General features: G+C 34.8%; 1 protein-coding gene and 1 long non-coding RNA gene across 2 annotated transcripts; both read right to left on the bottom strand.

Moving 5' to 3' along the window:
* Positions 1-177: 177 nt before the first annotated feature.
* LOC136780944 (uncharacterized) lies at positions 178-6452 on the bottom strand. The gene is made up of 5 exons (XM_066739563.1): positions 6380-6452; positions 5496-5637; positions 3754-3985; positions 3154-3528; positions 178-2941 (listed from the first exon to the last, which is right to left on the bottom strand). Exons 1-5 carry the CDS (start codon positions 6450-6452, stop codon positions 1655-1657), a joined length of 2109 nt encoding a protein of 702 aa, XP_066595660.1. The 3' UTR covers positions 178-1654.
* Positions 6453-10788: 4336 nt separating this feature from the next.
* Positions 10789-14224, bottom strand: LOC136781054 (uncharacterized). Its single transcript, XR_010823863.1, has 3 exons — positions 13955-14224; positions 13389-13859; positions 10789-13280 (listed from the first exon to the last, which is right to left on the bottom strand). It is a non-coding gene; the product is annotated as an uncharacterized lncRNA (long non-coding RNA).
* Positions 14225-14230: the final 6 nt, after the last annotated feature.

Here is a 14230-nt window from a genome sequence, read left to right as displayed (position 1 = left end):
AATAAAGACTAGTAAAGACATGGAAACCAGAGTTTGTATATTTCAGAAGACGTAATCACATTTCTTTAATTTTATAGAAATTGTAAAGTTTAAGAATGGTTAAAATTAAGAGTAAAGGGGAAAGAAATTAAATAACTGTTACAGATAACAATATTATTATTATAGTCTTATCAACTGTACAGAAATTACAAAATAAAAACAATAATGAAATTTACATAATATAAAGATAATAAAAGAGCGCCCAACTTGTTTAAATAGCATTCTTGCAAGAGTCGTTTATATTTCTAAACTATGTACACGAACACAAACGTGCATATTGATGAATAAAAGATCTTAAATTAACTTTTTAATTATTTACTTAATCTAATATCTTTATGTACATTATTTACAATTAATTGTAGTATTAGCCTGAAGGGTCTAAACTTAATTTAATTCACTGGGTTCTTATCCCGTATCTGCATTTTAGCAGATTGCTTTCCTAGAACTAAATTACATTATTGACATTTGTTAAATCTATTCTTATGTAACAATTACAGCAATAATTGTATTTATTAGTCACATGACTAATACGATGCTGTAATATTTATTTTCCTAATTCAATCACTGGGAAATTGTTGTCCCTGAAGTTATTTGTCAAAATTTACATATTTACAAGATTAATAGAACACAGTATTTTCTCGATCGAAAAAAAATCCACCCAGAAAGTATCATATCCCCTTAATGATTTAACATTATATCAAAAGGTTAATCAAATTTTTCATAGCCGACAATTCATAGAATCTCTGATGCCACCATCATAACCATTCCTCTCGAATTTTATTATAAAAAATTGTACTATGTATTATGAAAAAAAGATATCATTATGTTAGTAAAATATTTCATTAACTAAATATTATTTTAAATTTACAAATTGATTAAAGATATTCTATTGTGATAATTTAAAGTTCCTTTAAAAATTATGTCGAAGCTCTGATTATACAATAAATTTACTTGACAAGATACACAGTATCTTTATATAAGTCATAAAATATGGCAATCATGACTCAATGTATACGTTTCCCAGATGACAGAAAAATCTGCAGTAATTTATAGTGTCTAATATTGATAGGGGGGCACAATGATCTGCGATATGTGAAAAGTCAGAATATTTCTCAATCACTGTGAGAAGGCACAATTGAGTTTCATTCTAAAAATTCTTATTGATGAATACCCATCTTTGTCTCTCATTCATTAAAGTTTCATGATTACTAATTTATACAGTATAGAAAAATAAAATTGACAGGGAAAGTGAGAAAACGATATCTTAGATGAACGCTATTTCTCAAATAGAATATTAGATTAGGATAGAAAAGGATGTTAGGGTCCATTGCTGAAGAGAGACACTCTACAGATATTCCTCTCTGGGATAACCCAACCTAATTTACCCTAACTTTAACCCTGAATGCATCCATTGAAAATGATGCAATAATTTTTAGAATATAATGTTTGGACCAGAATGCTAATTACCTTTTCCTCTGACCTGTAGAACTTAAAGTTCCAACTCTGTTCCTCCTGTAGAGTTTCTCAAACACTACAAAGGCACAATTGAGTTTCTTTCTAAAAATTCCTTTCGTTGAGTATTCTCATCTGCTTCAGATTCATTAAAGTTCCAAGATTATCGATTCATGCAGTACAGAAAGATAAATGCAATAGGTTGAATGATAATGAAATTCCAATCGAATCGTAAATTGGCAGAGGATGTGAAAAATCCATATCTGAGACCAACGCTTCTTCTCAAGTGGAGCTTCAGGTCAGGATTGAAAAAGGGTGTTGGGCCACATTGCTGAAGAGGAGCATCCCATAGATGGTCATCTCTCGATCCTAAAAGCAGAATGTACTGTCCAGCCCAACTGACCCCAACTTTAGCCCTGAACGCAACTGTCGAAGGTGATGCAATGGTTTTAGGAATGCAATTCTTAGGCCACGATGCCAATGGTCTGTTTCTCTGACCTCCATAACGAGCTGCTACTGCCAAGTCTCCAGGAATCAAAAGACTCTCAGCAACGTGAAGATCCAACTCTGTTGTCCCTGTAGGAGCAAATTCCATTTGTGGCCTCTTCGTCGTCACCTCTTCGTGCTTCTGATGGCCTCTTAACATAGCAGCGAAAGATTCAGCCATAGATGGTTGTGCATTTTGTAACAGATGACGATAAATATTCTCATCCAAACTCCTTTTTTCCTTATAATTTTGATATTTCTTTCCTTTACTTTTGCTACCTTTCAATTCAGAACCTCCCAGCTCTTCCCTTCTTTTACTTTCAACCTGATCTATCATCCTCTGATGATCCCTGTAAGCATTAAGACCTGAGAAGTAAACCATTAATTTTTCTAATTTATCATTTTCCCTCTTTTCACTCGAAGAACTCATTTCTTTCTCGTAAGTGTTGAAAATTGTCTCATCCAAATCGTTCTGGATCTGTGAATATGCCTCATTTTTCTGATGATCCTTTCGGGGATTCAAGTCAAATGAGTGGATTTTGGATTTTCCTAATTTGTTATTTTCTCTGTGTAAACTGTCCACGTCATATTCTTCATCCAAGCTTCTCTTATATTTCGCGTACAAGTGTTTCTCCTGTTCGTAATATTTCTCCAGAGTCCTTTGAAAGTCCCCGTGTCTTCTTGATCTTCCTGGTCGATGCTCGTAGCTTCCAGCAGCGGAAATTGCGTAAAGAAATGTTGTACATTTTGGTTCTGCATAATAATTCCAACGACCGTTCCATAACTTGTCTCCTGAGTAGATCTGCAATTGGCGCTTCAGCCACAAACCACCCTCAGCACTCTCGCATCCTCCGCTTATCCAGGAACCAGCCAAAAGTGCTGGGAGATCAGCCACTTCGTGCAAGAGTGGTGGGCTGCACTCAGTACCTCTGAGAATGCTGTTGCAAATTGGACAACCACTTATCTGAAATTTAAAAAAATCACCTGTATAATATATATACTCAAATACGCGAAAGAATATTACATACATCTATAAAACTGTTCATTGGGAGAGAGAGAGAGAGAGAGAGAGAGAGAGACAATTGTCTTGTTATTATAAAATCCAACTAAAAATCAGTTTAACACAGCTAAAAAATTATATTTATCATACAACTACTTCATGTACTATATAATTACCGTGTCACTCCTGAGCAAAGATAAAGGTTGAAGGGACGTCGGTCTGTAGGACCATTTGACGTGTGGATTTGGAGGCAAAGCACCCAATAGAAGTTCGATCCTTGGCCTGTTATCAGATCTCAGGTTCACTTGTTTCTTTTGTACCCTAAGGAGTCTCAATTCTCCAAATTCAATACCCAGCTGCTCCAAGCAATCTATATTTTTCAAGTCACGAGCTTGATGCTGTGCTTGCAACGAATTGTAACTTTGCTGCTCCCGAAATGAATTTCCGTAACGATGGAACGGCTGCTCGTAAACCAAATGAGAAGCGTAAGGCCTCCATCTGGCCTGAGGCTGACACGTCACGTTCAATCTGTGTCCAAATTTATGAGCCACCTTAAAAAACCATATGGGATAATTATTAGCTTCAAGATAATTGACATGATTAATATACATACTAATTATTAAATTTCTTTTATTTATTCATCATTATTTCAATTTTTTAGTTAACTAAGTGTACAGGTGCTGTTAGATTATTATAATAAAAAAAATCAAGGCAAAATTAAATTCGTCTTTTTGTTCTGTCAGAGATCCCTTAAATAGATATGGAAACACCCTTACCTGTCTGTTCAAAGGAATTACGTGGACTGAATCGAGAACAAATCGGGCTTCCGTGGCACCAGGGGTGGTGAGGGATGGTAATAATAATTTTATAGAGCCTCGAGCAGTGACGGTATGCGTCGCGACGCTGCAGGATTCTTCAGCATAATGATGACGTATCAGTGTAAACGTGTTATTTTCAAAAAACGTATATTTCCTTATCACATATTCTGGACCAGCTCTCATCTCGCACCTACACAAACAAAAAGTACCTTCTTTTATTTATAATTCTCCTTTTATTTCTTGACAATTTATTTGAACCATTGTATCATCGTGTAAACAGAAAAAAGAAAGTTTTAAAAATGAACGTTTATTTATAATAAAAAAATTACAAAATATCTATAGAAAACAGAGATTTATTTTTAGAAATGAATCTATGTTGATTCGACAAAACGAAGGGGAGAAGGGCAAATTGACTTCGAGCTGATTGTAAGTCTGATAAGCCAGGAAATTAGAAACCTTGGTTATATAAGGAAAATCTAAACTAAAATGAAGAAGGAGAAACAGATATATAGAAAATTATATAGGAGAAAGATAAAAGACTTATAGAAAAGTGAGCAAAGGATAACTGGAAAATGAATATTTTAAAAGAAAAAGAATAAATCAAATGATAAGAAAAATTAAGTAACAATGAGAAGATAAGAAAAGGACAGGGGGGTTTAAGTGCAAAAGTGCCCTTTCCTCTTAAGATTAGCTCTTGAGAGGGTCAGGGTTAGATCCTGCAAAATTTCACTTTTCCCAACGACAAGTGGTCTTCCCTCGGGGTCCTTCGGGAAAAAAGGGCGGCGCCGAACAAAAAAAAACAAGGAACTTGGGTATTTCGGAACTGACGCGGCACCATTACACGAGGACACGGTGCATTGTGAGGGTCACGTTTATGACCGGGTCTCCTCGAAAACTACCTGGACTTATCCGAGGACAGATGGCCAGGAGAAATTCTCCACGCGTTCGTTGCCCAAGATTCTCTCTTTCAAGGGACGTCTATCTCTATAGAAATGGGGAAAAGATGGAAAGGGAAGAAAAAATTGAGGGGGAGGGGGAGTAATAGTTCGATGCACGTCACGCTATTGCCAATAGCGAAAATATAAAATTGATTTCACGGTGTAACTCTGTTGCTTCGGAAAGAACGATGAATTTTTCATGAAAGAATCGAGAGTTTCAATCGATTCCGCGTTTGTCTGCAACTAATTCGGGATGACTGCCTCTTGGTATTGGTGGATTCAGGGGAAACCAGATTATTGTTGCATTTAGTGGATTACATTGTCATATATTTCATCATAGAAAGTGGACCACTTCAATTGACCCAGACCGTGAATACGGAATTTTGTTTATCTTCGTTATTATGATAGATACCAATGTATAGAGCTTTTTGAAGAATATTACCTTTATACAATTTAATCATTTGGTCATTAATTAAACAAATTAATACGAATTAAAAATTCTGTAATTTTAGATTTTCTACATTAGTAAAATTATTCAGTGATCTTCTCTCGTTGATTAAATTTAGGCAATCCGAAAATCAATAAGAAATTTCGAAGTAAGGAAGGTTTAATCCTGAATAATTTTTTAATCAATAGTTATTTAAAAAAATATTGTACAATAGCTTTATTCTTAAAATAATTCTCTGAACGAATCTATATAGGTTTGGCAAGAGTTAAAGGTGAATCTTTATAACTAAAAGTAAAGAGAAAAAAAGAACTTACTCTTGAGATAGCCAGGTAGCGAATAGTCTGGTTGGAGTACCATCGACTATATTTGAACGATCCTCCTGGATAATATCCCTGAGAGCTGTATCGCATTGGTCCTTGTTTTTATCTTGAGTCCAGTAGGAGCCACGAGAGAACCCTGTAAGATAAACCAGGTGGACTTTTAAAAACAGCATCGATACACGTGCACTGATAAATAAATTCCTTCTGCTATCTTCAAGACTTGAAATATCCCCTCTGGAGAGTCTCTCTCCTCATGGGGTCCCTTATTATAGATATATAGCTATACATGGAAGTTCTTGTCCCATCCCAATGGCATAGAAAAAAAATCTCATAATCTCAGTCCAATCTATACATATACCTATCTTCTTCTATTAATTGAAATATTTAGCCTTTATTAATCGTCAACAAAAATCTCATTAGCGGAACGTATCACTCGTTTCTTTAAAGAAAAAATAGTAACAGAAAATTTGTTTGCGCTATGAATCTAATTTTATTATTATAGGATTAAAGCATTTGTTATAAATGCATATAGGATTAGTATTGTGTACTATATGATAGAAATTTTCTGGTAGACTGGTAAGACGGTTAAAGTGAATAGGACATGAATAGAAAGAGAGAGAGAATAATATATACAAGAGAGCAGTGTGACTTGTATTTTTATAAAGAGGCACCCCACCCGCTGTGGACCCTGCGGATATTTAGGACTTGGACAGATTTTACAAGATGAATGGTAGTCTAAACTGGATTATCTTTCTCTTTCTCGCCCTCTGCTATATTCCTGCCAGCTACTTTCTCTCTCTCTCTCTCTCTCTCTCTCTCTCTCTCTCTCTCTCTCTCTCTCTCTCCACCCTTTTCCCTTACTAAACAAGACTCTCTACTATATCCAGTATTAAATGCTACCTGTAATTCCCTCAGATTCTTCTGCACCCCCTGTCCTTCAGTCTTTCCCATTCCTACTTATTAGCATGTTACAAGCATCCCTCAAAAACATGGACATGGAACAACAACTTTTCTAAAATAATATTTTCTCCTGTCCTTTGACTCATCGTGCTCCCATATTTTCAATAAGACTTCAATATTTTACTTAAAATTTGTCGAGTACTCTTAGGACCTTGCAAATCTGGTAAATTCCTAAGATAAATGGAAGCTTTCTACTAGGATCATCAAGGATCTCACGAAGGAATGAGAAGAACCAGGTCGTCCTGTGACCCTGCAAGAGTCCTCTGCAAGGATCCTAGAAGAGCCTAGGAGACACAAACCTACAGATCTTTATCCTTGAGTGAAAAAGATTTCGAGTTTTAAGCAGGGGTCAGCATTTTGTTCGAGAGACGTCAACCTGTCAGACCCGAGATCAATCAGTCCCTCTTCTTCCTCTTTTCTTTTTTCCTTTCCTTACCTTTCTTTTCCTTCCCCTCGTACTACCAACCCATTTCTTCTCTATTTAATCACCAAGGACACGCGCTATTTAAAAAATCCTTACTCATTCCCATTGTCATCAAAATAATTTTCTAATCAAAACACCATTTTCCTTTTGATCCAACTTCCGAATATCTACGTTATTCGATTTGATGCTCCTGGCAAAACTCGACTTGCGTTAGAATAAATTTTTTAATTTTTAAATCGTATAGGGTATAAGTGTAACATAGATTCATAAAGTTTATATATGTATATAACTCTTTAATAAAACACTACGAACTTACGGCACTACTTAATAATGCAACAATTGAATTTGTTAGTTTATCATATTTTATAAAAATTGTTCTTCGAGCGATAATCGATGTGCAAACTATCTTACCGATGCATCGCCTCAGCTATTATTTTCAAATTGGAAAACTGTAATTGTCCCGGTTAAAATATTTTATTTGAAAGATTTTACACAGCGGAGGACCGTTTAACACGCGATTCTTATCCCCCGTGGTGAGAGACAGGAATAAAAAAGGCCCGGGCCCCCTTTTGATTTGTCCCGACCGCTATAAAAAAAGTCCCTCGTCTTATGCTAGATGATATAGCACTCCAGCTCCTTTTTATTTTTTATAAGCTGATCTAAGTGATTAATAGATCATTTATGGTTCTCTCTCTCTCTCTCTCTCTCTCTCTCTCTCTCTCTCTCTCTCTCTCTCTCTCTCTCTCCATCCCTCTCTCTGTATACCCTATCTATGATCCAGCTTTAAAACCACTCATCTCCATATAAAAAACTCTCAATAATACCTACAAATATTTCCAGTTGCAAATATTTTTGTTTTATTATTATTTACTTTCCAATACATGCAAAACGTGAAATAATTTATTATAAAAAAATGGATTTTCAATTTCATTCGGAAAGACTAGTCAATTAAATATATTACTTTAAATAAATTAATAATATTGTAATAATTGATTATATCAAAATATTTGTACTATGAATTAATCTCATTTATCTGTGTATCATTGTGTAGTTTACAGAAGCAACTTATTATTTGTAAAATAAATAAAATATATTACTAGAACACAACATAAATTAAGGATTCGCGTCGCGTGAAAATAACGAGACGTTACTTTAATGCGTTGAGTTCCCATGCTTGACTGATTCTTATGGCATATGAAGACAATGAATTATACACGAATGGAATATCGAGAGGTTGACAGTTTCAATTATGCTTTATTCCTATATTTAAAAATATCTTTTCAATCAATCGACCTTGAATAAATATAAGTGATAATTTTTTTTAACCACACAAAAAGAGAGGAATGAAAATTAATCATTGGTTAATCTGTTACGAATGGAGTGAAAATTAATCGTTGGTTAATCCATTACGTCTGGAATGAAAATTAATCATGGTTAATCTGTTACGACTGGAATGAAAAATTGCGAAATATTTAAGCAAGCTTTGACTTTTGAAATTGAAAGGAAGGAGAACGTGTGATTCATTGGGTAGTAAAAGTTGTCTTTGAGCTTGGCAGAGAGAGACTTGCAGTTTTAAGATAATTGGAGGGGAATTTTTTTCTTGACATCCTCCGTTGCTATCTGCCATTCTCTAAATATAGTTAACGCAAAGCGTATAAAAAAGCTAAAGGGAAACTGTGGCAGAGACAGACGCTCGACGCTCAGCGTTTCAAGCCCGAAACTCTCCAAATGTGCGACATAAAACGTCGGGACATATTTTACCCTTAAACCCCTTCCGGTCCAATGTTGAAGCTTCTTGCGTGTGACAAACACTTAAATCTCCATTTCTATGTCAATCGTTAAATTCTTCAATAGCTTCGAAAATTAATATACGACCTGACTCACTGAATAATTTTATGTCCCAGAAAGCACTTTACGAAAATTCCTTAAATTTCACGTGAATTGTTTTCTCGTTATATTCAGCCTCTAAAATATTACAAATATAATTTTATAAGAATAATTAAATTAAATATTTAAACCATTCAAGGAACGCAATAATTGATTCAGTTATATTTGAGAGGGATGGGAATATTTATCCCTGATTTTTCACTTATTTCTCAAATAACTCGTAATAGAGTGGAAAAAAACAGAGATTAGACCTAAAATAACGTTAGACACCGAAAAGCTGACCAAACGCAATGCCATATGTTCCCTTTTGCTGTTCTTTGTACGCTAAAACGTGTAAACGCATGAAACGACCCCTTAAAACCTATTCAAGAGACTCGAGCCTATGATATCAAGCCCTTATATTTATTTATCAAGATAATATTTATCAAATCACAGGACGATAAGATTAAATTACGATTCGGTACGGAATGATTTTTACAAAAATGTATCTACATATATATATATTCAAGCAGCGATAAATTATTTACTTGTTTTTCAAATAAATTAGGGATAAATAATTTATTAGCAACTGATCGTCTAGTTTTCCTGAACGCAAAATTTAATTCGACAAATTGTGTAAACGGGGAGGAAAATCGAAATATTATACGGAAATAGGAGCAGGAAAAAAGAAGCGTTAAATTTTAAGGGGAAATCGAATTTCAAAGATTGAACGCCGAAATGAGAGATTTACGAGTGTGTAAAACGCGCATATGTTGTGGTTCGTGGAGCGATTGATGGTCTATGGGACTTTCGTCTATGCTTGGTCTAGAATTACAGGATGGGCTAGGTACGGGAGAGAGAGAAAGAACAACAGAACAACGATAGAAACGCAAACATCGAGGAAAAACCACTGGGGAACCACGTGCGGTATTTTCCCTTGGGAAAAAGTACCCCTATATTTCATTTATCGCCTCATTTATTCGAAAGACCCACATTCACCGCTCCCATTTTCTTCGCTGATGAAAATTCCATTTCCATCATCAGATGACTCTCCGTGTCCCCCTCTTCGCCCCTTCAAAACTTTTACGTATATTTTATTAAATTTCTATCGTACACAAAGAGAAATTTAAATTTTAATTATTATAATTATATTCTAAACATTATATAAAAAATCTTATTTTATACTCGATTGTTCTCACTAACCCTCTTTAAGCTTTCAAAACTTCTGTCGAAGTGTAACTAAATTTTCGTTGTATATAAAAAAATACAAAAAGTATTGTAGCAAAAATTTAAATTATTATTATGTTGCATTAAAAATTGTATTACTCGTAATGAGGAAAGATAATATTTTCCTCTGTTTGAGGAATTTATTCGAACAATAGAGTTGTGACATGAAAAATAGAAAAAGGAAAAAGGGGGAAATTTTTTCGTTCCCACGACTGTTTGATATTCTCTGGCACTTGCATAGCTTGCACGATTCTCTTATCGTTATTGTTTCAATTGGTATTCCAAGGGGATCGTCCTGCACCTCTCTCTCTCTCTCTCTCTCCCTCTTACCACATGTGACTGTGTCTATATACGCTTGGAATCCGAACGAGATCGACTTCGAATAACCCGTTGTGCCCTCTCGCATCTCAGTCCCACTAGCTCGCGCGTTCAGAGTTATCGTTAAACAATTTCTCATTGTACCACTCGTCAGTGACGCATTTCAAGATTTCGTCCTATTAACAGACGACCCAACATCTACAATTCTTCGCTTCAATCGTCTCACCATTTCAATTCTATAATTGCCACGTGATGCAGTCTATTTAAACTCTACGAATTATCAACCTTCTTTTTATTATACAGTCTAATTTATTCCATTTTTAAACTATAATTTGTATGTCTACTACGTGATGCAATTTATTTACACTTTGTATAGAGATATATATCATCAACCTTTATATTATATATTTTAGTTTATTCTTTTTTCTAAATTATATATTTTTTTTATTATTTTATAACAATATATATTTTTAAAAGTCTACGCTGCAGCGTTCCTTGTTCAATCGATGTTTATACATCAAAGAAGCTATAAACAATGGTTTATATTAATATCACTCGATACCTAATTATTTCTTGCATTAACTTAAACAATGATTAATAAGATTATTCGTCTTTAATATTATTACGAAATTTTCCACTTTTTCCACTTTTGTTTATTTATTACAATAATCGGTTAATTCTGAGAACGCTTTACTCACCGATGAACAATGCAATAAATAATAAAATAGAGCCCATGGTTGTTCACAGTTTTCACTCGCGAAAAACTCAAGTTAATACACTGATAAACAACTACAGCATTTCACCAAAATATGTGTCTGTCCCTTCTATAGTTTTCCAGAGAAGAAGACGAAGAAACGAACGCGCGTTTGGATTTGAAGAAACTCGTGAGTGGATCGACCTACCCCAAGTCTATATAGTACCATCCCCACTCCAATAGACGAGGAACATTGGACACGTTTCTTCTTCTGGACCCGAAAAAGCGGGAAGCAATGCAAGAACTTCCTTCTTCAAAAACATACTGCTTAAACTTATTTAATTTTCGCTTGCTCGTCCAAATTTACCAAAATTCTTTCGAAACTTCTTAACTCGTAAAAATTTATAATAATTTTTTAATACTATTAAACTTAAACGTTTTTTGCTTAATTACCGAGTTTTCTTAGCTGATTTTAAATCGCAAATAAATAAAAAAGTTTGTTAATATAATGTTAAATATTTAGAGGCAGGATCTCCTGGTGATCTTACTAAACGGAGGAGATGGGGAAGGGGGGAGGGGAGTAGAGATTTTATTTTTCGAGGGTCGCTTGGATCCCGCTGCGAGGTTCCCTCTGCTTTCTAGATATAAACGCATACCGTTTTCAGTGTCCTACTGAGTCTTTTCTTGCAGGATCCCTTCCTGCCTCCAGTTATCCTTCATCCAACATTCTTCCTTCCTTCGCAGCTAAACAAATTCCGTCATAATTCCTCTTGTTTTCTCTCTTCTAATTTCTCTTCTTAGTTTTCCCATTTTTTCTCTCTCCATAACTTAACTCATTAATTCGGTCCACTTAGCCTGTCTCTCTTCTCTGTTTTTTAGCCTTACTTGTTCTTCTATTCATTTTACTTTATACAACTTCAGGATCCCCTGTCTCCTCATGTTTTCCCTGAATTCCTGCCACATTTATTTTGTAGTCTCATCTCTCAATATCAATTTTACTCCATGTCTCTAAATTTATTTTTGATCATCGAATGTATGACGTTCTTTACAATATTCCTGATCGTTTAAATAATGCATTAAAAATATCTTTATACGTTTCTTAGCAATCATTTTGAATTTTTAGAAAGGGTGAAATTTCATAGTTATATTTTAATAAAATTAAAATAAATATTGAGCAATTTTTTTGTTGCATTGAAAATTTAGCAAGTTTTTTTTATAGCTATAAGTCATGGAAGTCGCAAATTGAGTTGCATTTGCTCTCCATTTATCACTCTGGAGAATTCAAAAGAGGGGAAAGAAGGAAATTTACGAATCCTTTGAAGGCACCCTGGTGAACCTGGACCGGATAGACGTGTAGAAAGGAAGAAAAGTCAGCACAATGTAACTGTCGACCCATAGCTATATACATACAACTAAATATCTGAGGTACATTTTTGACCGGGCTTATGTATGTGTGTATGAGATTCTACGAAACTATTGAAACAACTTTAAGCGCTAAACTTAGTGACCTTTTGACATTTCATTACAAAGATTTCCACATTTATAGTATAACTTATATTACTAATAGCTTATTGCTAAAAATGTGATTCAATATTATACAAATACATAAGTCAAATAGAGATACACATACGCGTGGTTCAGAACAAGTTCAATTGTGCTGCTATGCTTTCACAAGTTTTTCGCCCGCGAATATAAGAAAAAAATATAAAAATATTGAATAGTTTACAAAGATAACAGTAATTTATGGTAATGTCGTGGCGTGTATATAAGCTTGCCAGGGTTGTAATGGCACGGTGGATAGAATTTTCCTGGAGTTTTCTGAGTAAACATTTGGTGAAAAGCCATCCGCAAATTGAGTTGCATTTCCTTGGCCGATTCATCATTTTTAGGGACTGAAAAGAAGGAGATGAACGAGTTTCCCCGAAGTATCGAGAGACAACCACCCTCTGGAGTGAAGGAATTGGTAGAAAAGGAAGAAAAGAAGGGGGAGGAGGTGGTAGGGATAAGAAATAAATGGTAGCGTTGTGGAGGAGAAGCAAAACGAATACAATAGAACTGTCGAGCAAGGACAGACAACTTAAATATCTAGGCTAAGGTTAGGGCTAAGGTTGATCCTTTGTTGGCGCCCCAGGTGTATTGTCCCACCAGCCTTTTCCTTTTCCTTTTTTCCATCCTCGTTGCACAGGCTTTTCCGAATTTGACTCCCCTGCCAAAGATTTGTGCTACGCGTGGATGGCTGCAGATTGAGTTGAGAAATCCATTCTCTAACCTAACCCGGGTGGTCGTGAAGCTGTGAAAAAAAAACATCTGCACTCCCCACAGAATTTAACGGTCGTTTAAGGAAAATTGATTTAGCCCCGATCTAATGGGATCATTGTTGTGACTCCAACACGCTTACCTTCTACCTATAAGAGCCTCTGGACCAATCCAATCCAATAGAACTACGAGACCTCGCCTCCTCCGCCAGGACACGTGGTGCAGATCAAGCTATAAGCTATATACATTTTATACTTATCTTCCATACAGATTTATTACATCCTTTTTAAAAAATACGATGTATACATTTCGCTTGTATTATCTTTTTCCAACATTCGTCCTCGTTGATATATTTGCCCAAACCTTTTAATTCCATATATTGTTACTATATATTTATTTCAAATTCTTCCTACGAACAATATCAATCCAGTTCAAAAACGCTTTATCAAACGATCGACTTTCTGGTTCGCGTTGGTCTAAACATTAATGTTTAATTTCAATTTAATCCCTTCACTTTTCTTCAAATAAATGTGCTCTATTGTTATCATAATTTCCGGGTAGTACTTCATTTTCTTACTGCAATAGTAACTTAATATTTGTACATAATCTTTTCCTGTAAAACAAATTAAAATAAGTTAATAAATACTTTTTAACTGCGTTCACACGGAATACGTTATTAGTGTTATCATCATCAACGCTACTACATACGTGTACAAAATTGTCTGAAATATATCTGCGCAGTAACGTTGATAGCGTTGAAAACTCGCCAATGTCTATAAATAGTGTTCTCCATGAACGCTCTTTTAACAAAGTATTGGTTAATTGCTAAGATCAGTTTTTTTTGGATTTTATTCAAGTAGCAATAGTAAGCTGCTACCAATACATATGTAAATACAAATAATAATAAATTATTCACACAAACAAGCTATGTGCATCAATTGATATAATTTTCCTTTACTCTATTGCGCAAGCGTGTGAGAAAGT

This window comes from Prorops nasuta, unplaced genomic scaffold, assembly GCF_024137725.1.
Source record: "Prorops nasuta isolate Cenicafe-Biocafe unplaced genomic scaffold, Cenicafe_Pnas_1.2 PNAS00021, whole genome shotgun sequence".
Lineage (NCBI taxonomy): Eukaryota > Metazoa > Arthropoda > Insecta > Hymenoptera > Bethylidae > Prorops > Prorops nasuta.
This window is presented reverse-complemented; position numbering and strand designations above follow the sequence as displayed.